The sequence below is a fragment of the Ornithorhynchus anatinus genome, chromosome 19 (assembly GCF_004115215.2).
Source record: "Ornithorhynchus anatinus isolate Pmale09 chromosome 19, mOrnAna1.pri.v4, whole genome shotgun sequence".
Taxonomy (NCBI): Eukaryota; Metazoa; Chordata; class Mammalia; order Monotremata; family Ornithorhynchidae; genus Ornithorhynchus; species Ornithorhynchus anatinus.
In genome coordinates, this window is record NC_041746.1 from 10869069 (window position 1) to 10893751 (window position 24683).

Below are 24683 nucleotides of genomic sequence, written 5' to 3' on the forward strand. Positions count from 1 at the left end.
CCCCTTAGGGAGCTTGGATTGCATTCATTCCTTAGCCATTCTGCTAGGTCTCCAAGGTCTGTTTCTGATGCTCTCACACTTGACCAACTATTTTCTGACACCTTGTATCTACCACAGCACTTAGTGTAGTGCTTGGCACGTAGTTAGTGCCAAGGGGCTTTGCGACTACCACAATTATTATTATTATTATTATAGAGTTTAGGCTGTAAACTCCTTGTGGGCTGGGATTGTGTCTACCTTCTCTATCATATTGCATGCTCCCAAGTTCTTAGTACAGTGCTCTGCCCACAGTAAGCACTCAATAAATACCACTGGTTGATTGTCCAGTTTGCTATTGTGTAGTACCAGGTACACAATCCTGTACAGTGTTACACAAAGCAGTTATGTAGAACTGATAATGGTGTTATGCCTGCAAACATTTTGAAATCAGTCTAGAACTAACAGCATTTGAACAATTTTACCAACAAAGGTATTTATTGAAGCCCTTTGGGTCCCGTGCATTGGGCTGAGCATGTGGAAAAATAAATTGAATCCAGACATATATGTTCCCTGAACATAAGGAGCTTACAGAGAAGCAGCATGGTTTACTGGAAAGAGCACAGGCTTGGGAGTTAGAAGACACGAGTTCTAATCCCGGCTCCACCACTTGTCTGCTGTGTGATCTTGGGCAAACCACTTAACTTCTCTGTGCCTCAGTTACCTCATCTGTAAAATGGGGATTGACTGTGAGCCCCACGTGGGACAACCTGATTACCGTGTATCTGCCCCAGCGTTTAGAACAGTGGCACACAGTAAGTGCTTAATAAATACGATTGAATGAATGAATGAACAAATACCATAATTATTATTATTATTACATTCTACTGGGGAAGAGACTCTCGACTCAGGAGCTCTAGGCTGTTATCTCTTTGAGGGCAAGGAGCATGTCTACCAACTCTCATGTGCTTAGTATGGTGCTAGGAACACAGTGAGCTCTCAATGTCACTGATTATTAGTCTTCAGAGGTAATGCTTTATTAGCAACCAATCAGAGGTATTTATTAAGTACCTGTTGTGTTCAAAGCACTGAACTAAGCCTTGGGGAGAAAGTACAAGACATCAAGACATTGTCCCAAGCCCCCAAGCAATTCACAGTTTAAGCATAAAAAAGGAAGGCTGTGGTGACAATAAATATGACAAGAGCATTGGAGTGCTGTGGCTAACAAAGCAGAGTTTTAGCCTCCTTGTGACTCTTTTCGAGTCACAAAAGTCAAAGCCACAACCATGCGGTGGCCTTCCCAACTAATACTGTTTTTGGCTTTGTTTGCAATTGTACTAGAGAAGCCCTGGAGTGAGCATTTTTTGGTTTCTAGATACTTTTAGATTTTTTGTGTTTCTAGATACTCGTCAGCTGGCTTTTGACTTCTCTCCTCCTCCATCCCATCTTTCCAGATTATTCTCCTTTACCTTGCAACTTAATATGTCACCTGGGCAAGCACTAACCCTGGAACTTCTTCCTTTTTGTGTGTAAGAGGTCATCCATTCCCCATTTCATTCCATCAGTATCCCGGGGCTAATCTCTCTCTGCCATGCACGCACTCTTTCCCCCTCTAGATTACTCCTCTCTGTATTTTTACTCTTATCTGGTATATTGGTAGGTGACTCTGATCCCATGCTGCAGTTGGGAGGGTGTTTTCTTTTGTTTCTATTTTGTGAACTGCTGTAAAGAGTATGCAGGGCTATAAATAATGTCAATTTCAGAGGAATGAATACAAAAATGTAAGGAAGTATAGTTAAGCAGCTATGCCTTTTTAATACTTTCCTTTGTCCTTAAATTGAACCCTTGACATAAAACAGCTTCTTACATTGAAGAAACCCAATATTTCTATACTGTTGACTTCGAAAATTATGGCCTCCTTGAACTGGTACTGTGGTAATAAAGTTAAACATTGGACTCTCTACTCTGAGGGGATTTCAAAGGGAAACAGGCTTCTTAATCCACCCAAGTTCTCCCTCCCAGCTGGGAGCAGACTGAAGGGGCGATTATCCCAAGAGCCAGAAGGACCCTGCCCTCACGCTATTCAGCAGCTGAGAAGGGGAAGTAACCTCTAGGTGAGCAGAGTTACTCTTCCTCACTCCCAGCCACTATAGAGTCACAAAGAAGCAGAGCTACTGGGTGGGAGTTATACCACAGCTATGTCTCGCAACTCCACCCAGCTGGCCCCGGCCTGACCTCGGTCAGTCTCTTCATGGTACGTGGCCAGTGAAAGAGACGGGTACCATGCACGGAGTGATTCTGAGCCCAGGAATGTTGGGGTGTGAGTGCTTTTTTCCCTATTCCCCATGAGAGTGCATGATAATTCCCAGAATGCCCTTGTACTGGCTCTTATCTAGCAGGAGAATTTGAAATACTTGTTTTACAGCAGATTGAACTTCAGTGGGAATCTGAACTGAGGAAGTTATTTTCCTACAAAGACTGGGAAACGGCATAGCTCAGCTCTGTAGAAGACTTTGTACTGTACTCTTATACTCTATTCTCCCCCTCCTTCCGCATCACCTCTACTCGCCCCCTTTGCTCTTGCCCTGCCCACAGCACTTATGTATATATGTATATATCTATAATTTCTATTTAATTATAATGATGTGTGTTTACTTTTTATGATGTCATCTCCCCGCCTTTAGACTGTAAGCCCGGTATGGGCAGGGTTTGTCTCTCTTTATTGCTGAATTGGTGCTCAGCTACCAGTGCTCTGCGCACAGATTCATTCAATAGTATTTATTGAGCGCTTACTATGTGCAGAGCACTGTACTAAGCGCTGGGAATGTACAAATCGGTAACAGATAGAGACAGTCCCTGCCCTTCGATGGGCTTACAGTCTAATCGGGGGAGACAGACAAGAACAATAGCAATAAATAGAATCAAGATGTGCATAGGCACTACGGATTTGGAGTGAGCGGATACCTAAGTTCTTTGAAGGGGCATACTCAAGGGGCTGTCTGAAGTGTCACGCAGCATGAGAACGTGAATCAAACGGTCAAGCAGTAGTTTTTAATAATGATGATGGTATTTAAGCGCTTACTATGTGCCAAGCATTGTTCTAAGCACTGGGAGACATACAAGGTTATCAGGTTGTCCCATGTGGGACTCAAGTCTTAATCCCCGTTTTGCAGATGTGGTAACTGAGGCACGGAAAAGCTGGGTGACTTGCCCAGGGTCATATAGCTGACAAGTGGCAGAGTAGGGATTAGAACCCACAACCCTCTGATTCCCAAGCCCGTGTCTTTCCACTAAGCCACGCTGCTTCACTTTTAGTGAGTGCTTACTATGTTGAGAGCACTTACTACGAGCTTGGAGAGTACAATAGGCAGAATTAGCAGGCACATCCCCTGTCTGTAAGAGGCTTACAGTCTAGGGGGGAGACAGGCATTCATATAAGTAATTTGTGATGTAACATTTGTAATAATAATGTTAGTATTTGTTAAGTGCTTACTATGTGCCGAGCACTGCTCTAAGCGCTGGGATGGATACAGGGTAATCAGGTTGTCCCACATGAGGCTCACAGTCTTACTCCCCATTTTGCAGATGAGGTGACTGAGGCACCGAGAAGTTGAGTGACTTGCCCAAGGTCACAGGGCTGAGGGGTGGTGAGATGCTCAGTAAATACAATTGGTTGATTGAAGTTAAGTGATTTGCCCAAGGACATACAACATAAAGTGCAGGACCAAGATTATTATCATTATTATTAGTAGTAGTAGTAATAATAATTGTGTTTTTTGTTAAACACTTCCTATGTGCCAAGTATTGTACTAAATGCTGGGGTAGATAGTAAGTCAATCAGGTTGGACCCAGTCCTCCTCTGATCCTCTGACTCCCAGTCCCATGCCTTTTCCACTAGCTGTTCCTCATAGTGTGTGAAATCATCAGCATCCATCAAAATGGATTTTTTTGGGTATAAAGAAAAACACGCAATTCAGAAACGTCCGGTGCCACAAGCTAATGTCAGCTAGTTTTTCCCTGGTCCTTGTGAAAGAATGTTATCCGGTTCATCCTCGGGACTAAAGCTATTAAATGTTCAAAGTCTGTGTTTCACTTCAAGACTTCATTCCTGTATTGAATGGAGCTGAGGTCAATGCTCAGGAGACCGTGTCGCCAATGGGAAGGTTGTTGTGTTTCTGAACTGTTCATATTCCTGCAAGAATGACTGTACTGTTAAGCTCCCAATTTCTGTAGCTTCATTCGTTTACACAGGCTTAGACGTTTTGTAGTCTATGGTGGGTTTTTGGTTAGCTCTGAGGATCATTGAAAATGTTATTTTTTGATCTGTACTCTGTAACGCTACACTTCGTTCTGTAGAACTTCACTAGAGTAGCCTTTCCACAGGAATGGTTGTCCAACAACGCGTGCCTATCTGCATGCAACGAGTCAGGGTGGAAAAATTTACTGTGAGCATATGTGTGGCATCAGTACATGGGGTGATTACTTAGCACAAGCTTTCTTCGTGTAGAGATCTGCACTGGATTCTCCGTGCTGTGAAGGGTAACTGCAAAAGGTAACTGCAAAATGATTTAGGAAGCTAGTTTTCCAAGGGTCTTAGCAGCATAATCACATGTAAAATAAGCACCTAAAACAGTATGCATTTAATGTTGAAATTGAGGCCAGCTGTATTGTGTTTTCCCCTCAACACTCTGCCCCTGAACTGACCCATCAATAGGATAACACTTTCAAATGCCTTGAGAAACCACTTGAATCTTTTAAATGCCAGGTAAAGAAAGTTTTAGTGCAGAGTTATGCAGGTGCCAGCTGGCTCATTGCACAAGATTAGACTGTGAGCCACATGCGGGGACAGGGACCGTGTCCAATTTTGTATCTACCCCAGTGCCTATAACAATGTCTGATACATAGTACGTGCTTAACAAATATTCAAAAAAATTGTTCATCTTTTAAGACTGATCCTGGCCTAAATTGGGCAGGACTTGGGAACTGGTAGTGGCTTCTGCTTTGCTTTGGTAAATATCAAGAGTATCAATCAATCAGTCAGTAGAATTTATTGAGTGTTTACTGGGTGGAGTGCATGGGAGGATAATACAGGATAATTGGTAGACATGTTTCCTGCCCAGGAAGATCTTACAGTCTAAAGGGGGAGACAGACATTTAAATAAATTCCTGATGTGTCCCTAAGTGCTGTGGGACTGAGGGTGGAGTGAGTATGAAGTGCTTAAAGTGTACTACAGTGTGTTTGGATGAGGGGAAGCACCTCCTAGATTACACGGGAGCCGGGGAGGGGGAACAAGTCTGGATTTGTTGCCCACATGGTAAGGCCACAAAGCAGATTGGCTAAATACCCCAACATTTCCTCAAACTGAAGACAAGTGGTTTTGATCCCTGAGGTTTTTTTTTCCCTTTCCTCCTTCCACTTCAGTATGTTTACGGAGTTTGATCGCACACCCTGTTCTCCTGTAACATGAGTATTGCATTTACTCAAAACACTGCATTAAGAAAACTCGCACTGCACTACATTCTTTCACCCTGCGTAACAACCGTTTTTTGCAACACCACGAAGTGCTGTCTCCAAACAGGCCCTCGCTGTCAGATGAACCTTCCCTAGCTCCTCAACAACGGTCTAGCTGAAACATGTGGTGAAAATACACTTTGTGGCAGAACTGAGTGTACATCCTGCTGTGCAATGATAGGAGTCCAGGTGCCCTGAGTTGTAAAAGGCAATGTGCAGTCAGTAAGAATTCTGTTTCTTTTATGAGTAACCATTCTCTTCTAAGCCACGCTTGTTATTGTGCTGCGTGTATATATGTTAAGTGGATTTGTGTGTTCCGCTCTCTTTTGTTGTGTTCTTGACTTAATGACTTCAAGCCAGGTGAGCAGTCTAGAGTGTCATTTTTTCTTTGGATTACGTTTCTGTGTTCTTGTATTTCAGACTGTTTTGGAGGGGCAACCTTACCGAATGTCCTACTCTAATTGAAATAAACTTTTTTAACCTATTGATTTTTGGGTTAAATTTTTTGATCTTTTCCATCAGGTTTAAAAATGAATCCCATGTTGTTATTACCAGTGCGTAGGCAAAATCTTTAAGCCACCAGGTTGGACATTTGGGAATTAATGTAAGGCTGGGTTAGGCTAGTATCCATTATGCTTGTTATCTATGAAACTGTAAGAAAGCATAACTTGAAAGTGGGTATTTTTTTTTATCAGATAAGTCATTACATGAGAATCGAAAGCCCTCAGCATTTAGCCTCTTGTGCCCCAACATGGCTCCTATCTGCCGGAGTCCATGTCTACAAGCAGCGTGCATGTGTATCTCTGAGCACATACTGTTCAACTGAGATCCCAAGTACTGGGCATAGCTGTGATTTGTAGGTCATTATTGGTTACAACTTGGGAGTGCTCTGTTGCCCTGATAAATTGTTTTTACAAACCCTTGACTGAGTGGTTGGAAAGCTCTCTTGGCTTATAATGTCAATGAGAACTACTTAGTAGAACTACAAATGACATCAAGTACCCACTTTAGAATCTGGGGTTTTTTGGGGGCTTGCTTTGAGTTGTCCAAGGAATCCGGTCCTGTGATGTTTTTATTTGGGGCAGGTCCACCTTCCACGCAATAGCAGAGGCATGCCTATTTGCAATTTTTGTTGTTTTTTTTTTGATTAGTAATTAACTTTTGATTGCATCAGTTCAGATTTTACAATCCTTTTACAGCTGGCACCAGTTCATACCTGTTTGCATGCTTTCCTTCCTCTGATTCAACTGCTCAGCTCTTTGGTAATGAGCGTACAGGCTGTCCATAGCACCTTAGAATCCCAAAGGGTAGTATTACTGATGAACTCCAGGCGGTCTTTGGGCATTAGAAGTAACTGATTTTGAATAATATGTTTTCTTTATTCAGAGTTCAGAGGTCTGCAATCACTTGTTCTCAATCTCTCGTTAATAATAACATTAATAATAACAATAGTGGTGGTATTTATGTGCTTACTATGTGTCAAGCACTGTGCTAAACAATGGGGTGGATACAAAATAATCAGGTTGGACACAGTCCCTTTCCCACATGGGAGAGAAAGAGAACAGATGTTTAATCTCCATTTTACAATTAGGGAAATTAAGACCCAGGGAAGCGAACTGACTTGCCCTGAGGCCACACAGCAGGCAAGAGGCAGAGCTGGAATTAGAATCCAGGTCCTCGGACTCTCAGGGCCGGGGTCTCCATTAGACTATACCCGCTTCCCAACTAGGTCATGGTACTTCTCACTGATGAATTCACATAGGAACGTCTTTGGCTATAGTAGTTGCTCTTTCCATTTATTTTTTTTAGATTATCATTAAAAATGTGCTTACCGTCTTGAATGCCCATTCAGGGTTCAATGCCATTCTGAACATATAAAAGTAAGACTCATGCTAGCTGTTTCTAAACTGTAAAACCAAAAGGCTAATGTCAATATTTTTCTTTATGATATACATCCTATTTGTAATTTTTGTAGAAATTTAATGGGCACTCTAGAATGTTACATTACATAGGAATTTTTAGCTGTCACCCCAAAGGTAGAGTGTTGGTTTGTAAAAATTATTTATTGGACCTTTTTAGTAGGAATTGGGTAAGCTGTGCCTCAGCTTCCAAATCTGAAAAATGGGGATGACTGTACTTTCCATCTGCTTACCTCACAAGAATGCTACTTGCATTTCACACACTTACCAGTGAGATAGATGGCAAGGCTGAGGGTAAATATGCTGGATGAAAACCATGTGGAAACCAAACTAGAAAATATGACCATAGGTACCTTGCCCAGATATCCTTCACTTCCACAAAATATAGACCAGGAGTAAATTGTCCTAAATTGCAACAGGAGTGATTTAGGTCAGCACTGAGGAAGAGGTTCTTGACCATTGTTAAACACTGGAAGAGGTGGCCAAAGAAAAATATAGATTCTCAATCCCGAGAGAGCTCTGAGAAGAGGGTAGAAAACATCTGCTTGGAATGAGTCATTCAGAAGAAAGCTAGAGATGTAGAAGGGGAAAGAGAAGCAAATTATAAGGTCCATTCTTAACCAGTAGGGTGAATGACAACTGAAGGAAGCATCCAGTTGTCACAGTTGGAGATGGAATAGTAAGTTGGATGAACCTTTGGATTGCCTCACTAAATGACCTTATTTATACCCAGCTGGCAAGACTGTCTAAAGGCAGGGGATTGACTGGAAGGACCCCATGAGCTGTCTTCTAATTCCACGCCACTAAGATTCGTAGACCCTAAGTTTCATGTGGGCACGGTTTGCGCCTAGCAACTCTGTTGTATTATACTTTCCCAAGTGCTTACTATAATACTCTGTATACAGTAAGTGTTCAGTAAATGCCATTGACTGATTGATTTGTACCTGACAGGGTCTTACTTAATCAAGGGCTCTCCCATCTTCCTGTTAAGCTACATCTTGCATTCAACAGAAAAGCTATCCCCTGAGGAGGGGTGGTGATATATATGCCAGGTGAAGGAAAAAAGCAGAGGCATTTCCCACTGTTCTCTTCACATTTACCACCGCTTCTGTGCCTTCTGGTAGGGGATTGCAAAGAGGCCAATTATAGAAGCTAAGCTCTGCCCTGCTCATATTACTGAGTACTGAAAAGATCACATCTCAGTCAATTAATCAAAAGTATTTATTGAGCACCTGGTATGTACAGAGCACTGTACTAGGCACTTGAGAGGGTGCAGCAGAATTAGTGGACATGATTCCTGCCCTCAAGGAGCATATATTCTAGTGGGGAGACAGACATCAAAATGACTTACATTCAGGAGGAAGTAATAGGTTATAAAGAGATGGACATAAGTGCTATGGGGGAGGAGAGGGAAGGGTGTTAGTACCAAAGTGCTTAGATGGTGTAGAAGTGTTGAAGTGGCACTCCAAATTAGATTAGAAATTAATCAGGAAAGGCTCTGAAACCCGGGAGAGCCGTGGTCTGTCAGATATAAAGGGAGAGGGAGTTTAAAGTCAGGAAGGAGGTGAGCAAGAGGTTGGCGGCAGAAGATATAAGAAGTCACAATGTGATTAGGATATCTTCAGAGGAATGAAGAGGGCAAGAGGCACTGTAGTGGAAAAAGAGAGTGGAAAAGTAGGCGGGAGAGAGCAGATTGAGTTTCTTAGAGCCATGACTAAATCCTAAAAACCCAAATGCAGAAAGAAACTGGCAACAATTGGAAGTCTCAGAAGGATTGGGGATTCGACATTTTTGAAAAATGATCTGGGCAGCAGAGTAAAATATACACTGGAGTAGGGAGAGACTGGAGGTAGGGAGGTCAGTATGGAGGCTGAGGCAGTGATCAAGCCAGGATATGACCAGGATCTGGACTGGCATGATAGCCAGGATGGAGAGGAAGAGGCAGATTCTGGAAATGTCATGAAGGAAGAACTGACTGAATCTGAGAGTTGAAAGAGAGGAGGGAGGCAAGAATACTGCCAAGACAGGGAAGACTGTGGTGCTGTCAACTTTGAAAGCTAAATTGTGGGGGGAGGCACTGATGACAGAATGTCTAAGCTTATGAATTGTCCACCATTCCTGGCATGGATACAGAGAGCAGGCTCATTTGAGAAGGAAAGCAGTGTTGGGTGTTCATATTTGGTGAAAAATATCAAGGCATTTTCCCTGCCTGTGACTTTAGAATGAGTCCAGTGTTGCATTGAGTAGCACTTGTACACCCAGACCAGTGAACACACAGCCTCATCACAGAGCACAATTCCTCTGTCCTATGCTGATGGCAAATTTCTAAACTAAGTTGGCAGATCAGTCTAATGGAGAACGAGTTGGGTAATGAGGCAGGTCCAGGCCTTCTCCCATGATTCCCTGGGAGTCCTGTGTGAAACCATCAATAACCTCTCCGAGATGTGGTTTCTCCATCCGCAAAGTGGTGTTGGCCGTAGTTTTCAAGAAGTTATTTCAAAAGAATATTACCTATGAAATGTTGAGAAACACGTCAGGAAACATTGTCAGTGTCTGAAACAGATGAGAAATACTTTTGTTGTTCAGTTCCCTCTTTCGTTCATCCCTTTCACTACTGAAAGTCTAGTAATTACTAGAGTATTTTTTTTTCCAGTGGTGGATTTATGCACAGGTTTGCACACAGGATGAACAAGTCACGTCAATTTTTCCCCTTCTCACGCCCAGTCCAGGGTTACATAGTTCTGTGAGGTGTGCTCTGGAGCTGTAAGAATATGGAATGCTGGAAAAATTCCAAGGGCTGTTAGTAAATAGAAGATGTAGCTAAATAGTAATTACTTCTGGGCCTTTCAGAGTTTGCTTTAAAACAAATAATTTAGGAGGAAAAAGAACATGTGAATTAGTATTGAGGATTTGTGTTAAAAAAAAAAAAAGAATACCTAGAAAAAATAATAAATATAAGTACCCTTAAAAAAATAACTTCACAGCCAAACTACAGTATATGGATAATTAGATTAGACTATGTGATTGACAATAACTTTTCTGTTGTTAAGGACAGATTACTTCAGGACTCTCACATGTCAAGTGAAACAATTTAAATCAGCAATAAGGCTTTCTGTGTTACGAAATGAAGCATTTTTTGCTTTGTATCATTTGTGTAAAGGATTTTTCTCTGACACATTTAAAAAAACAAATGTCAGCTCAGTGGTGATGAACTGGCAACCTTGATCAGTGAAAGGAATCTCATTGTGGGCAGGGAATGTGTCTACCAACTCTGTTATATTGTTCTCTCCTAAGCTCTTAATACAGTGCTCTGCACCCAGTATGCACTCAGTAAATACAATTGATTGATAAATTGATCAGGTTGGGAGACCTGGAGGCAGTTCTTTAAAGGACCTGGCTGAGCTCTGCTGGCTTCCAAGCACATGATCCATTTAGCAGTTTGGGTTGTAATGAACTTTATGATAGTGGTCATGAAGGGTAGTTATTCTAGCAGTCGGAAAGTGGGCAGACCCATTCCTATGCCCACCCCAGCATTGCTGTAGTTTGAGTTGATATTTCACCCCTTCATCACTCTCTTCAGCTCTCGGGTCAGGGGGCAGGGTATGTAGCTCAGAAAGTGGTCTGCCCAAATATCTTGACTGAAAATTCAGCCTCTGACTGCAGATTGGCCATTACACAGGCCTGAGCCCAAGCTGGGGGTATGGCATCATTTCTGGATGTACTGGATTGTACATACAGTCTAGTGAGGATGTGGGCAAGGGGTCGGCATCAAGATAGAAGGGATTGAGGAACATTGATTAGGTCGGCGTTAGAGGAGCAAAATGTGAGCACTGGGTTGTAGTAGGAAATCAGCAAGGAAAGAGAGGAGTGGCTGAGTGCTGATCGAGGAAGAACTAAATAGTGGTCGACTCTTCTCCAGTTCCATTCAGGGCAGACCCAAAGGGAAACTGTTGTACTTGTAGCAGTGCTTATCGAGTACCCATTTGTTGTAATGCCCTGTACTTAGGGCTTGGGAAGAACAATAAAAATTGTGGTGTTTGCTGAACTCCTACTATGTGCCAAGCACTGTTCTAAGCATGGGAATGGATAGATACAAGATAGACTGGGAACAGTCTCTACTCCACATAGAAGACACACTGTAAGTAGAAGACAGAAGAGGTAATTTTAATTCCTGTTTAATGCCCACAAGAGCCTTACATTCTAAATGGGGGCACAAGCATCAAACGATAGCTACAGCAGTCAAAATAAATAATCGAGTACACCAATATCCATGAGTACTGAGGTGGGTATAAATAAATTCATAAGTTGGCTGATGGAAATATATGGCTCAAGGAACTGGGGGAGTTGCAGAAATTTGGATTGGGATTTGATAATAAGGAAGAATTTCTGTTTGGGGTGGGTCGAATGGCACTGCCATGGGATTAATCATTCGTATTTATTGAGCGCTTTCTGTGTGAATAGCATTGTACTAAGCGCTTGCGTACAGTATGAGTGTTAGTATACATGTTCCTATCCCACAGTGAGCTTACAGACTGGAGGACGGTGAAGGTGGGTTGTCATCTGCCTTGTGTAGAAGAGTATTTGCCAAGAAGAGTTTAAGAATAGTTAGGCCACAAGACCAAGGGGAGCCAGTGGATGGATCTTAGGTCGAAATCCAATCCAACTGTGTGGTTCTAGGCACTGTGTTGCCCTCATAGCTGCTGCCAGTCACCCAGGGAGTCCAGGTCAGTCTTTGTCGACAAAGCCAGTGTATAATGCTGAAGTAAGTGTTAGTGTCTGTTGTGCGGCTTTTGCCCGAGTTTTCAAACTGCATCCCGTCTTCCTCGTACTTCTTCTCTATGTTGTTCCGACACCTAAAATTAAAAGCATTTGGGAAAGGAATGTTGGGAAGCCCTGTGGTCCCATGAGTGAAACAGTCAGCAGCGAGGAACTTTGAACCCCAGCTCTGCCACTAATGGGTTGTGTGATCTGGGATGAGTCACTTATGACTCTTGTTCTTTAGTGGCTTCTTGTGTGAACTCGAGCTTTCGATGCTAGCCCAACTTGGAGAGAACAAGGGGACTGTTAAACACCATAAAGTGCTGTGGAAATGTAAATATTTTTAGACCGCTGTTCTGCTGAGAGCTCTATGTTCTGGCATGTATGTTTTAAATAACAGAAAATAGCTACCGTACAAGAGAATTGGCATAAAAAACTACCTTCAGGAGACTACGCTTCTCTCTGGAGTAGTAGTGTCATGTCAACTTGTCTTGAGGCCTGTAATTGAGGCAGGAAGTGAGAAATAAAAGGTACTAAGTCAAATTTTATTTGAAGAATGCATAAGGCGTTTGTAAATTTATATTTGCATATCATTATTGCATGGGCACAGGAAGAATGTTGGCAAATGAAAGGCTATGAGCATGAGACACTTGAGAATTTCGGGATTATGTTAGCATAATGTAGACAGTTGTGAAAGCTAGAAAATGAGATTATTGCAAAGTTTATAGAGAACAGAAAGCCCAATAGGAAGGTGGCAGAAAATTCCGAGACGCATTGAAAAATGAGTTTAACAAGCCATCAATTTGTTACTGGCAAAGGACTGATCATTACAGGCATTTTTGTTTCTTTTCCCTGTCACCACAGTGACTAGGTTATGTGCTATCAATAAAAAATGTCACTCTAGCCACCTAAATTGCCTGTAATTTGATGACGTTATTTGTATTCAGCATGTTTAAAAGGAGCAAAGTGATAGCCTGGCAGTTTTGAACAGTCAGTTGACTAAAATACTGCCAAAAGGACAGATTATAATTTAAAATGTAGTAAGGAGCTGAGAGAGAAAGAGAGACAGAGAGAGAGAGAGAGAGAGAGAGTGTGTGTGTGTGTGTGTGTGTGTGTGTGTGTGTGTGTGTGTGTTACTCAAAAAGAAACCAGTTGAGGGTATTTTTAAGCAGGAACTTGACCTATTCCAATGTTAAGTTTAATACTAATGTTAACGTCCTTGAAGAGTACCACATCAACTATTGTTCAGTTCTAGTCAGAATGTATGTCATCTATCAGATCTGGAGACAGCATGATCTGGTGGAAAGAACTCGGGATTGGGAGTCTGTAGATACAGGGCAATCAGATCAGACACCATCCCTGTCCCACATAGAGGTCACCATCTAAGGGGGAGAGGGAGAGGGGTATTTAATCCCCATTATCCAGAAGAGGAAATGGAAGCACAGAGAAGTTAAGTGACTTGCCCATGGTCACACAGCAGACAAGTGGTAGAGATGGGATTAGAACCCAGGTCTCTTGATTTCCAGTTCTGTACTTTTCCCACTAAGCCAGGGTCAGGTTTAACTAAGTATCCACAGGGTGCAAAGTGCCCTATTGGCCCGGCGGGAAGTTGAAAAGGAAGAGCAAGGTGCGGTCCCTGTCCTCGGAAAACTTACATTTGAACAGAAGGGGGCATAGCCGAAATCAAAATATGAGGAAAATAATAGCCACGAATAATGAGAGTCGGCAGCCTAGGTAACAAAACTCTATCCATCCCCGAGAAGGTAGTCTACAGATGCTCAGGAGAGAGAGGGATACTGAAATATTGTGAGCTACGCAATAACGTAATTCCCCCTTCTGAAAAGCAGAGACAGTTGGGGGTTTGTTTGAGGCCATTCACTGTTGGCTTCAGTTTGAGCAGCACCCCTTCCCGCCCTGGTTTAACTGTGCCTTCTGTGCTCTGTTGGCAGCTGTCTCCCGGAGGCCACACTGGGAATGGGCCCCTCCCCCAGCCCGCCGGAGGAACGCGGCTCGTCGTCGAGACTCCCCCGCTGACCGCTGAGCCCGCAGACCGCCGGAGGGATCCCCTGGGTGCCGGGCGCAAACAGGTGCCTCCCCGGGCCCAGCAGCCATGCCGTTCGGGCTGAAGCTCCGCCGGACCCGGCGTTATAATGTCTTAAGCAAGAACTGCTTCGTGACCCGCATCCGCCTCCTGGACAACAACGTGATCGAGTGTACGTTGTCCGTGGAGAGCACGGGGCAGGAGTGTCTGGAGGCCGTGGCCCAGAGGCTGGAGCTGCGCGAGGTAAGGGGGGATGGTGGGAGCAACCTCACCGGCTCGACTTGGGCCTCTCGACCCCGAGCGTGCTGTCAGCTCAAGTGCGGGGTCCATGCCCATTGCATGATTCGGTGTGCCTGACGGGTCTGATGGGCTCACAGTAGTACAAGACCCTCCCTCTGGGGACCTGGGGAGCTGGGACACCACTTCAAGTTGGCACTGGGCTACATTTCACCCTTGTTTCAACCTAGTGGCTGCTGTAATTTCTGATGCACAACAGATATTCAGCCTCAAATTTCCCATATGGAGTAGATACAACTTCCTTCTGATTTTTCTGTGTTTGTTTTTTTCAGTTGATATTATCATGCAAGTGGTATAATTATGTCACATAATTATATCCGTTCACCTTTGGTCCCACGTATTTTTCTTTCTCCATGCAGGCGGGACTTTATTTGTGGGTATCCATGTGCTAGACTTTCTTATTAAAACCAGCAGTGAGTAGTTAGGACAGATACCCGGGCAGTTTGTCACTGACTCCTCTCTAGAAGAAATGTCCTGTCCAGAATCCTGGGGACTCTAACTGACGTCCTTCTGGTAAGAGAGAAGGCAAGGTGATTTGAAGTGTCGGCTCAATCTCCAATTAAAAGACAGAATGATCTTTTTAGAACTTTCCCTGCTACTGTCTTCCTTTTCTGATTGAGCTGAGTTACCCAAGGGGTACCTCTATGAATTCCAAATTTTAAAAATATTTACTGTGTTGCCAGGCTAGCTTGGTAAAGGAAATGTGGCCCTTGATTTAAGGGTTGGTTGTGGATTTTTGTCCTGGGACTTCTTCCCTGGTGCTTGATAAGCACTTAGCACAGCATTCTGCACATAGTAAGCACTCAATAAATATGATTGATTGATAACTACAAGCATTTGCCAGAGCCACAGCCAGGAGCATTGTGGCCCAGTGGGAAGAGCACGGCCCTGGAAGTCAGAGGACCTGGGTTCTAATCCTGGTTCTGACACTTGCTTGATGTGTGACCTTGGGTAAGTCAGTTAACTGCCCCATGCTCCAGTTTCTCTTCCATTGGGCGACCAATGCAGCAGAGTGAAGTTTAGACTGAAGACGGGTGAGGCAGGAGGCAGGGAGACCAGCGAGGAGGCTGTGGGCAGGTGTTGTTTCTATCTGTTGCTGAATTGTACTTCCCAAGCACTTAGTATAGTGCTCTGCACACAGAAAGCACTCAGTAAAGGCAATTGAATGAACGAATGAATGAATGAAATCATGGTGTGAAGAAACACCTGTTCTAGGGTGGTGGCTGTTTGGGTGGAGAGGAAAGGGCGGATCCGGGAAATGTGATGGAGGAAAGCCCGACAGGATGTAGTAACAGACTGGATGTGAAAGTTGAAAGAGAATGAGGGATCAAAGGAAATTTCAAAGTCATGGGCTTTGGAAGCAGAATTAAGAGGAGGGTGGTGGTATTGTCAACTCTGATGGGAAAATTAGGCAGAGGAGAGAATTTAGGAGGAAAGCTGAATTCAGTTTTTGTCATATTTACATTATAAATAATTTTACATGAATTCTTATTAGTTGTCATAATGTTACTGAAAGATTGTCCCCATTTTACAGATCAGAGGCGGAAGCTCAGGGAGACTAATTAAATGAATTTTCCATAGCCACACACAAAGATAAGGCAGAGCAGAATTTAGAACTTGTAGCCTGTGTGTTTCATTTCTGTTGCTTAGCACCATCTGAACTGCCCTGCCTTAAAATTGTTGCTTTTTAGATTGTGGAAGCTAATCTTCTGAAGCTTCTGTATACTTCTGAGAAGTTGGGGGGAAAGGTGAATTGTTACTGAGAAGCATCGTGGCTCAGTGGAAAGAGCTCGGGCTTGGGAGCCAGAGGTCATGGGTTCTAATACCGGCACCACCACTTGTCAGCTGTGTGACTTTAGGCAAGTCACTTAACCTCTCTGTGCCTCAGTTACCTCATCTGTAAAATGGGGATTAAGACTGTGAGCCCCACATGGGACAACCTGATTACCTTGTATCCCCCCCAGCACTTAGAACAGTGGTTGGCACAAAGTAAGCGCTAAACAAATGCCATCATTATTATTATTATTACTGTCACATCTATCATTTGTTAGGAATTAATCCCAAACTGACATTTAGGACATACTGATGGATCTCAAATTGTATTTTCCAGCCACCCATGTCAGGTAATTTATTTTCCAAAGGAGTTGGAATGTAATTATTGCTAAGATTGTTGTGTCTGAGGCCAGTAATGCCATCTTGTTGCAGTATCTGTCATGCTCCAGTGAGACATTTAATTCTTGGAAGTGAATTATGTGCGACACAATGAACAATCCCCACGTGATGATCTACTGAAATGTATAAACTATTTCTCAGTGGTTCAGTATACAAATACACCTCAGCTGACAATAAGAGGTGGCCTAGACTTTTATATACCAGAACCACAGAATGGTGCATAAACTAAACTCCTGTGCTAAAAAGAACCACAATGTTTTGAATACATTTATCTAGGCTCCTTTGTAAAAGTAAGTACTTAACTTGGTCTGACAGAGATCTGTCATGCATCGCAGTGAGTCTTATTGCTTCCCATAAGGAGCTTGCAGTCTAGAGGGAGAGAATGACATTAAAATACATTACAGATATGTATATAAATACTACGAGGCTGAGGGTATGATGAATAAAGAGTACAAATCCAAGTGCAAGGGTGACGCATAAGGAAGAGTAGGTGAAATGAGGGCTTAGCGAAGGCCTCTTGGAGGCAATGCAACTTTAATAAGGCTTTGAAGGTGGGGAGAGTGATGGTCTGTTGGATATAAAGAGGGAAGGAATTCCAGGTCAGAGTGGGGACGTGGGGAAGGAGTCAGCAGCAAAATAGATGAGATGGAGGTACAGTTAGTAGCCTGGTATTATAGGAGTGAAGCGAGGGTGCTGGGCTGTAGTAGGGAACCAGTAAAGTAAAATGGGAGGGTGTGAGCTGATTGCGTTAAAACTGGCAGAAAGGAGTTTGATGCGGAGGTAGGTGGGGAACCACTGGATGTTCTTGAGGAGTGGGAAGACATGGACCAAACTTCTTTTGAGAAAAATGATCAGGACAGCAGTGAGGAATATTCATTTATTCCATCGTATTTATTGAACGTGTATTGTGTGCAAAGCACTGTACTAAGCACTTGGGAGAGTACAGTATAACAATAAACAGACACATTCCCTGCCCACAAAGAGCTTACAGTCTGGATGGACTGGAGGGGAGAGAGATTGGAGGCAGGGAGATCAGTGAGGAGGCTGATGCAGTAGTCAAGGCGGGCTCTAACTACTTGGGTCCTTGCAGTAGCAGTTTGGATGGAGAGGAAAGGGTTTTCCACATGGGTAGATTGGTTTTGGGATTTCTCCAGTACCTGGGGATCTCAAAGCTAGAGGGCATGGGACTGACTCCTCTCTGCCTCCCTCTTCCCCCAGCATTCTGGGGACAGGGATAATGCTTTCCACAGCTTCTGGGGGAGAGAGAAGTAGTCAGTTGTGCTTCATTTCTGGTCCAAGTGGGACATTGCCAAAAATTGGGACCGTTGAGCCCCCCGGGCATATAATAATAATAATGATAGTATTTAAGTGCTAACTATGTGCCAGGCACTGTACTAAGCACTGGGGTGGATAAAAGCAAATTGGGTTGGACACAGTCCCTGTCCCAGGTGGGGCTCAGAGTCTCAATCCCAATTTTACCGATGAGGCAACTGAGGTACAGAGAAGTAAAGTGACTTGCCCAGGACCACACAGCAGACAAGTAGTGGAGCCGGGGTAGTTGTCCCTGGAGGGGCTGTCGACTTTCCTAACTGAATTGTTGCTGACATTCCACCGCTGACCCCTCGCCCACCTCCTGCCTCTGCTCTGGAACGTCTTCCCTCCTCAAATCTTACAGTTACTCTCCCTCCCTTCAAAGCCTTACTGAAGGCACATCTCCTCCAAGAGGCCTTCCCTGACTAAGCCTCCCTTTCCTCTTCTCCCACTCCCTTCTGCATCACCCTGACTTGCTCCCTTTGGTCATCCCCCCTCCCAGCCCCATAGCACTTATGTATATATCTGTCATTTATTTATTTTTTATATTAATGTCTGTCACACCCCTTCTAGACATTAAGCTCATTGTGGGCAGGGAATGTGTCTGTTTATTATTGTATTATATTTTTCCCAAGCACTTAGTACAGTGTTTTGCCCACAGTAAGCACTCAATAAATACATTTGAATGAATGAATAAATAATCACTCCCAGATCTACCTGGTCTCCACTTGGGAGAGAAATGTAATACCTCCCTCTCCCCAGGGCTGCTTTGCCCTACCATCACTTTCCTCTGTGTATGAAGAGAAGCAGCATGGCCTAGTGGGAAGAGCTTGGATCTGAGAGTTAGGGGATCTGGGTTCTAATCTGCTTGCCTGCTGTGTGAATTTGGGAAGTCACTTAACTTCTCCGTGCTTGTGTTTTCTCATCCATAAAGTGGGGATTCAGTAGCTTTTCTCCCTCCATCTTAGTCTGTGAGCCCCATGTGGGACTGCTCTTTGAGGGCAGGGATCATATCTACCAATTCCATTACATTGTGCTCCCTAATGTGCTTAGTATAGTGCTCTGCATTCAGGAGGCACTCAATACCGTTAAGTGATTGCCAGGGATTTATGTATCTACCGCAGCGCTTAGGACAGTGCTTGCCACATAGATAAGCGCTTAACAAACACCACAGTTATTATCATTTTGAATTCTAGTATTGAAGGCTTAGCAATTGTTTTAAGGGGAAGTCAGTCTTATGCTTACCATCGTAGGCCTCTAGGTTCTAACTTTCTCACTTGTAGCTGATTTACTGAACCACTTTAAACCCTGGACTTTCATTGCCTCAGCTATAGAAAGGGGACCTTAATGCTGGCAGTTACGTAGTTTATGCATTCTGGGATTTTTGATTCTCAGCGATTCAGATTATTACCTCAACTCACCACTTCCATCATGGAGACTAGGTCTGGCTGTTGTTTTTCTCTACACAGTGACACTCCCTCTCCAGCTAGCTGCCCTATGTAGAGCCTCTTGCAATTCAGGTATCAGTTGCACCTCTAGAAAAAAAAAAAAGAAATGGCCATGGAATGGAGAAGAAAAGAAGAATGAGACAAATGCATAGAGGAAATAGACTGCAAGGAAAATAAACTACAAAATGTGCTCTACAGCAGCAGTCTCCACCTTGGGGACCGCAGTTCAAAAACAGAGTAAACTTGTCTTTTTTGAAACAAATCATAATCTTCTCCCCACTCTCTCCAGAAACATGAATTATTTTAGAATCTTTAATGAAAAATAATTTTGCTGAATTTCAAACTTGGAAGTTAAGACAGGTTTGACTAAAATCACAGCTTTCATTCTGCTATGAAGAAAAAAGTTATTTTTGTGTTGAGGTCCTTTAAATACCATTCTTATTTTCCTTTTAGTCTTGGAGTAATTGACGTAAATTTGAACTACAAATAGTCTTGTTTATGAGTAGTATCTGAGAACTTGATGCTGGAAACTATGAAGCTGTGTGATACTAGTTTACGTTCCAGTTCCCATGTGATACTTTTGCTAGTAAGGTCTCACCTTCCTCTGAGAGGGGTAAAGAACCTCTGCTATTGGTTTCCCGAGTCTTCAGATTTCATGTTTCCCAAGATGGGAGAAATCTATTTTTGGCAACCTGCAGTTTATTTCCTTTTCTTCTCTTGTTTCCTTTTAGCTTTATGTAGCAATAGGTGAATTGTTAAAAACTAATGACATACTTTTTTAAAAGTTGCCCATTTGGGGAGATCTCACTTTTAAATCTGATTAGTTGATTGTCTCCAGTTCCTTGGAATATTGGAGAAAACATTGGAGTGTGTGTGTGTGTGTATGTATGTGTGTTTTCATTTTAGCCTTTGGTTTTATGGCAAACTCCACCAAACCCTTTAAGAGAGCAGTTGCAAATAGCAAAACTGATTTAGTTTCCACCTCTTTTTCCTTCTCTTGCTCACCTCTGGAGGTACCAATGAGTAGTGAAGCCAACAAAATGCAGGCCCTGCTCTGGAGAGGGTCAAAGGAGAAGCAGGGGTCAGGATCATCCAGAAACTGAACAAGTAATCCCTGAATTATTTTACTGGCTATATCTATACTAGCAGTTACAGGGGAACAGGGAAAAGGAATCAAGGCTGAATTCATTTGAATGAGCCTGCTGTATGGCAGCAGGGTGTAATTGTAATGGATCAATCAATCTTATTTATTGCCTGCCCACTGTGTGCCAAGCACTGTACTAAGTGCTTGGGAGAATACAGTATAACAGAGGTGGTAGACATGTTTCCTACCCAGAAGGAGTTTACAGTCAAGAGGGGGAATGGACTATATGGAATTGCCTCTGGCTCCAGCAGACAGCAACTTGCCATGAAAGTGCATAGTGTCATGGACCTGGATATACATTTGATCTGTTTACATGTCTCAAGAGAAATACGGACCTTTCTCGGGCAGAGTGTGACTGTTTCCATTCAAAAAGTTTCTTCCATCTGAAAAAAAGTCTACTTTTAGCAGGATGTTTAAAGGGATCATCTGGAACCAACCCAGTGATCCGGTATTTAAGAGAATTTTTGAAGGGAAGCCATGAACTGAAGCACAGTGCTTTAGTGTGAGGAGAGAGACAGTGGAATCGCGGCATCCTTTGAACAAGATTTCTTGTGGGACATTCCAGTTATTCACAGTTCATTCGTATTTCCAAAGGACACTTTCCAAGTGGTTGGAAGCAATACCGGGGTAGAATTAAATGTACAAGAGTTCTTCTCTAGGGGTCAGTGAGTTCCTCTTCTGGGATTACTTGGCTCTTTTTGAAATGCCTAGCATGACTGGAGAGAGGCATTGGGGTGTGTGTTTTCATCATTTAGCATGTTTCACCAAACAAAACTGGATGAAGGGTAACAAACTTTAATGGTATCTGTTAAGTGGTTACTCTGTGCTAAAATACAAGATAATCTGGTTGGACTTGGTCCCTGTCTCACATGGGGCTCATAGCAGAAGAAGGAGGGAGAACCCAGATTTTGTCCCCATTTTACAGATGAAACTGAGGCACAGTGCAGTCAAGTGACTTCCCCAAGGCTACACAGCAGATGAGCAGCAGAGTCAGGATTAGAACCCAGGTCCTCTGACTCCCAAGCCTGTGCTGCTTCATAAACTTGCTTTCAACTATCAAACCCAGATGAAAAGATTCAGTATAAGTGTGACTTGTGTCACAGCTATGGCAAGGAATATCATATTATGACTATGCTTGAAAGCAGAGATTTGCAGCAGTTCATTTATAATGGAGTCAGGGCAGGGTGTGTTTCAAAATCCAAAAGATGTGATGTCTTATTTGGGCGCCACTGCACTTGATCAGCATCTTAGTATAGACCTTGCACTAGGGTGTTTGCAGTACTTATTTTTAATAGGTGCAAGATCTATTGCTGCCTTAGTATCAGAGTAATATTTAGTAAACCCCGACAGAGTGCAAAACTCTGTACTAGGCAAAAGGGGGAAAAAAATACACGGGTGAGAATGAGATAAGATTCCTGGTCCTATAAGTGTTCTCAAAGTAGAATAAGCAGGGAGGGGAGGGTTGGCAACAGACAGAGAAGGTTAGAAGAAATGATAAAACCACAAAAGCAATACAAGAAGCAAGGGTAATGGCATACACCAGAGCATGCCTGAAACGCCCTCCCTCCTCATATCCGACAGACAATTACCCTTCCCCACTTCAGACCCTTATTGAAGGCACAGCTCCTCCCTGACTAAGCCCTCCTTTCCTCTTCTTCCACTACCTTCTGCATCGTCCTGGCTTTGATCCCTTTGTTCATTCCATCCTCCCAGCCCCACAGCACTTAGGTACATACCTGCAATTTATTTATATTAATATCTGTCTCCCCCTCTAAACTGTAAGCTCATTGTGGGCGGGGAATGTGTCAGTTTATTGTTATGTTGTACTCTCCCAAACACTTACTCAGTGCTCTGCACATTAGTAAGCGCTCAATAAATACGATTGACTGACTAGAAGATCATTAAGCTCCTTGAGACTCAGTCCAACAGCCCCTAGCTTCCTGGGCTATACTATTACTATACTATTGAATGAATGTTCCTGACGTTCTGACATTGAGCAGGCCCTGTGAACGTACTACAAGAGTTTCCTCTCCCTCCCCGGGCTGGAGCAAGGTCCACTGAGGTTCCTGGTGACATGGGTTTGAGGCAGCCTCTCTCAAATGGGGCAGTCCTCTGTTGGAGGTTCAGCATTAGGGTGATGGCCAACATGATTTAGGTAAAATCAGGAGACAGGCCATCCAATAAGATCTTCAGCTTCCAGATGCAAAAGTCAGTGACCCTTGTATAGAAGATTCTAGTCATCCACGGCCATGATCTCAATGGCTATCCCTCAAAAATTTGGTATATGTTTGCAAACTAGCAAAGGGTCTTTGTTGGATACCAGAAGGGGGACTGCTGCATTATGAGGATGATTTTCTACCACAGTACGGATCTACAAATCTTTAGACCTCTGTCGCTTCCCTCTACCTGTAATTTATTTTAGTGTCTGGTTCCCCTGCCAGATTGTAAGCTCTCTGAGGGCAGGGATTGTGCCTACTCTATTGTACCCTCCCAAGTGTCTAGTACAGTGCCTCTCCCCATCTCATGACGATACTGTGAGGATAAAACTCACAGTGTCTAGTACAATGTTCGGCACATAATAAGTGCTCAATAAATAAGTACTAGTGTTTGATTTCTTCCAAATACTCCCAAGGGATAAAGAAACCAGAGCTACTTTGTATATGAAATCTTTGTATACTTTGTATCTCATATACTTGGTATATGAGAACAGGGTAATTCTTATGACATCATTAGCCCCGTTTGGTTTTGCATCTTCTTTCTTTCTGTGTGTAGTTTCAGTTCACTAGCCTTGAGAATGAACTGATGCTATTATTTCTTTATCTAGACACACTACTTTGGCCTGTGGTTCCTCAGCAAGAGTCAGCAAGCGCGATGGGTGGAGCTGGAGAAACCCCTAAAGAAACAGCTGGACAAATTTGCCAACGAGCCTCTGCTTTTCTTCGGCGTCATGTTCTATGTGCCAAACGTGTCTCGGCTTCAGCAAGAGGCCACGAGGTAGGTGCCTTCTTTAACGCAGCTTGGAGATGGGTGGTAAATCTGTGAGCCTTGAGCAAAGAGGTTAAGTTTCTGGTGGTGAGGGAACTGGTGTTCACATTTTTCTCCAGTGCTTTATCATTTTTATATCAGGGTTCACCTGTCACCCTCTCTATATGATGTGGGATCTGTCTGCAAAGTGCCTTTGTTCAAGAGAGAGGTCCCTATGTGATTTGAAAAGAAGCTAATAGACAATATGAACAAGAGAACATTTAGCACTTTTCTGCTTTTCTCCTTCCCCTTACTACTGTTGCTACAGAATTGATGTGGGAAAAGCAGGAAAGGGAAAGGATCTTGTTGAGAAGGATGAACAGAGATTTATATTTTAGTATCCTGCTGGAACTGAAGAGATTATTGTCTTAAGCTCTTGCATTCACTTGCACTTTTCAGACAAGTGGCAACCTCCACCAGTGACATCTACCATTGCGGTGGATGTCAGAGAGAGCAGCTTTCCTAATGTTCATCTAGATTCCTATTGCCAACAGTACCCTGTTTTGGTAGAGTACTTCAAAATGTTTTCCCAAGCCCATTCACATCCGTTGTTTAGTTTTATCCTCACAGTATCGTCATGAGATAGGGAGAGGCAGGTATCATTATTCCCTTTTACAGATGAGGAAACTGAGACTCAGAGAGGTTGAATGACTGGCCCGTGGTTGCAGAGCAGGCCACGGGCCAAGTTGGGGCCAGACCCTGGATCTCCTACTGCCAGCCCTGTGCTTATTCATTCATTTATTCATTCAATCGTATTTATTAAGCGCTTATGATAGTACTGATATTTTCTGTGTCCTTTTTATATTAGCCTGATTTGTAGGGTTAATTCTTCTGTAAAGCCTCTATGTGGTTTATTTTGAGCCCATTAAAAGACTATATTTTATTCAGCGGTTTCTCTGTGTCTCTCATACCCTCTGTAATTATATTGAGATTAGTACCTGTAGGGACCAGGCACCAGTGACACATACTCTGGCTCTCACCTTCTGCTCTGTTTTGCTCTGCTTTGGGGGAAAATAATTTTCCCTCTCACTTTGCTCTGTTTCTGTTCTCACTTTTAACTTTTGGGCCAAAGACCATTCAT

At 43.2% G+C, this 24683-nt stretch overlaps 1 protein-coding gene across 3 annotated transcripts in view; it reads left to right on the plus strand.

Annotated features, from left to right (window-relative positions):
• The window catches only part of PTPN14 (protein tyrosine phosphatase non-receptor type 14), a 170989-nt gene that overhangs the window by 64536 nt on the left and 81770 nt on the right, over positions 1–24683 (plus strand). For all 3 annotated transcript variants that reach the window (XM_007672358.2, XM_039914848.1, XM_001511252.4), the window contains 2 exons: positions 14115–14449; positions 23403–23572. In XM_007672358.2, the coding sequence (XP_007670548.1) occupies positions 14276–14449; positions 23403–23572 (344 nt within the window). In that variant the 5' untranslated portion in view covers positions 14115–14275. The remainder of the gene's footprint in view (positions 1–14114; positions 14450–23402; positions 23573–24683) is intronic.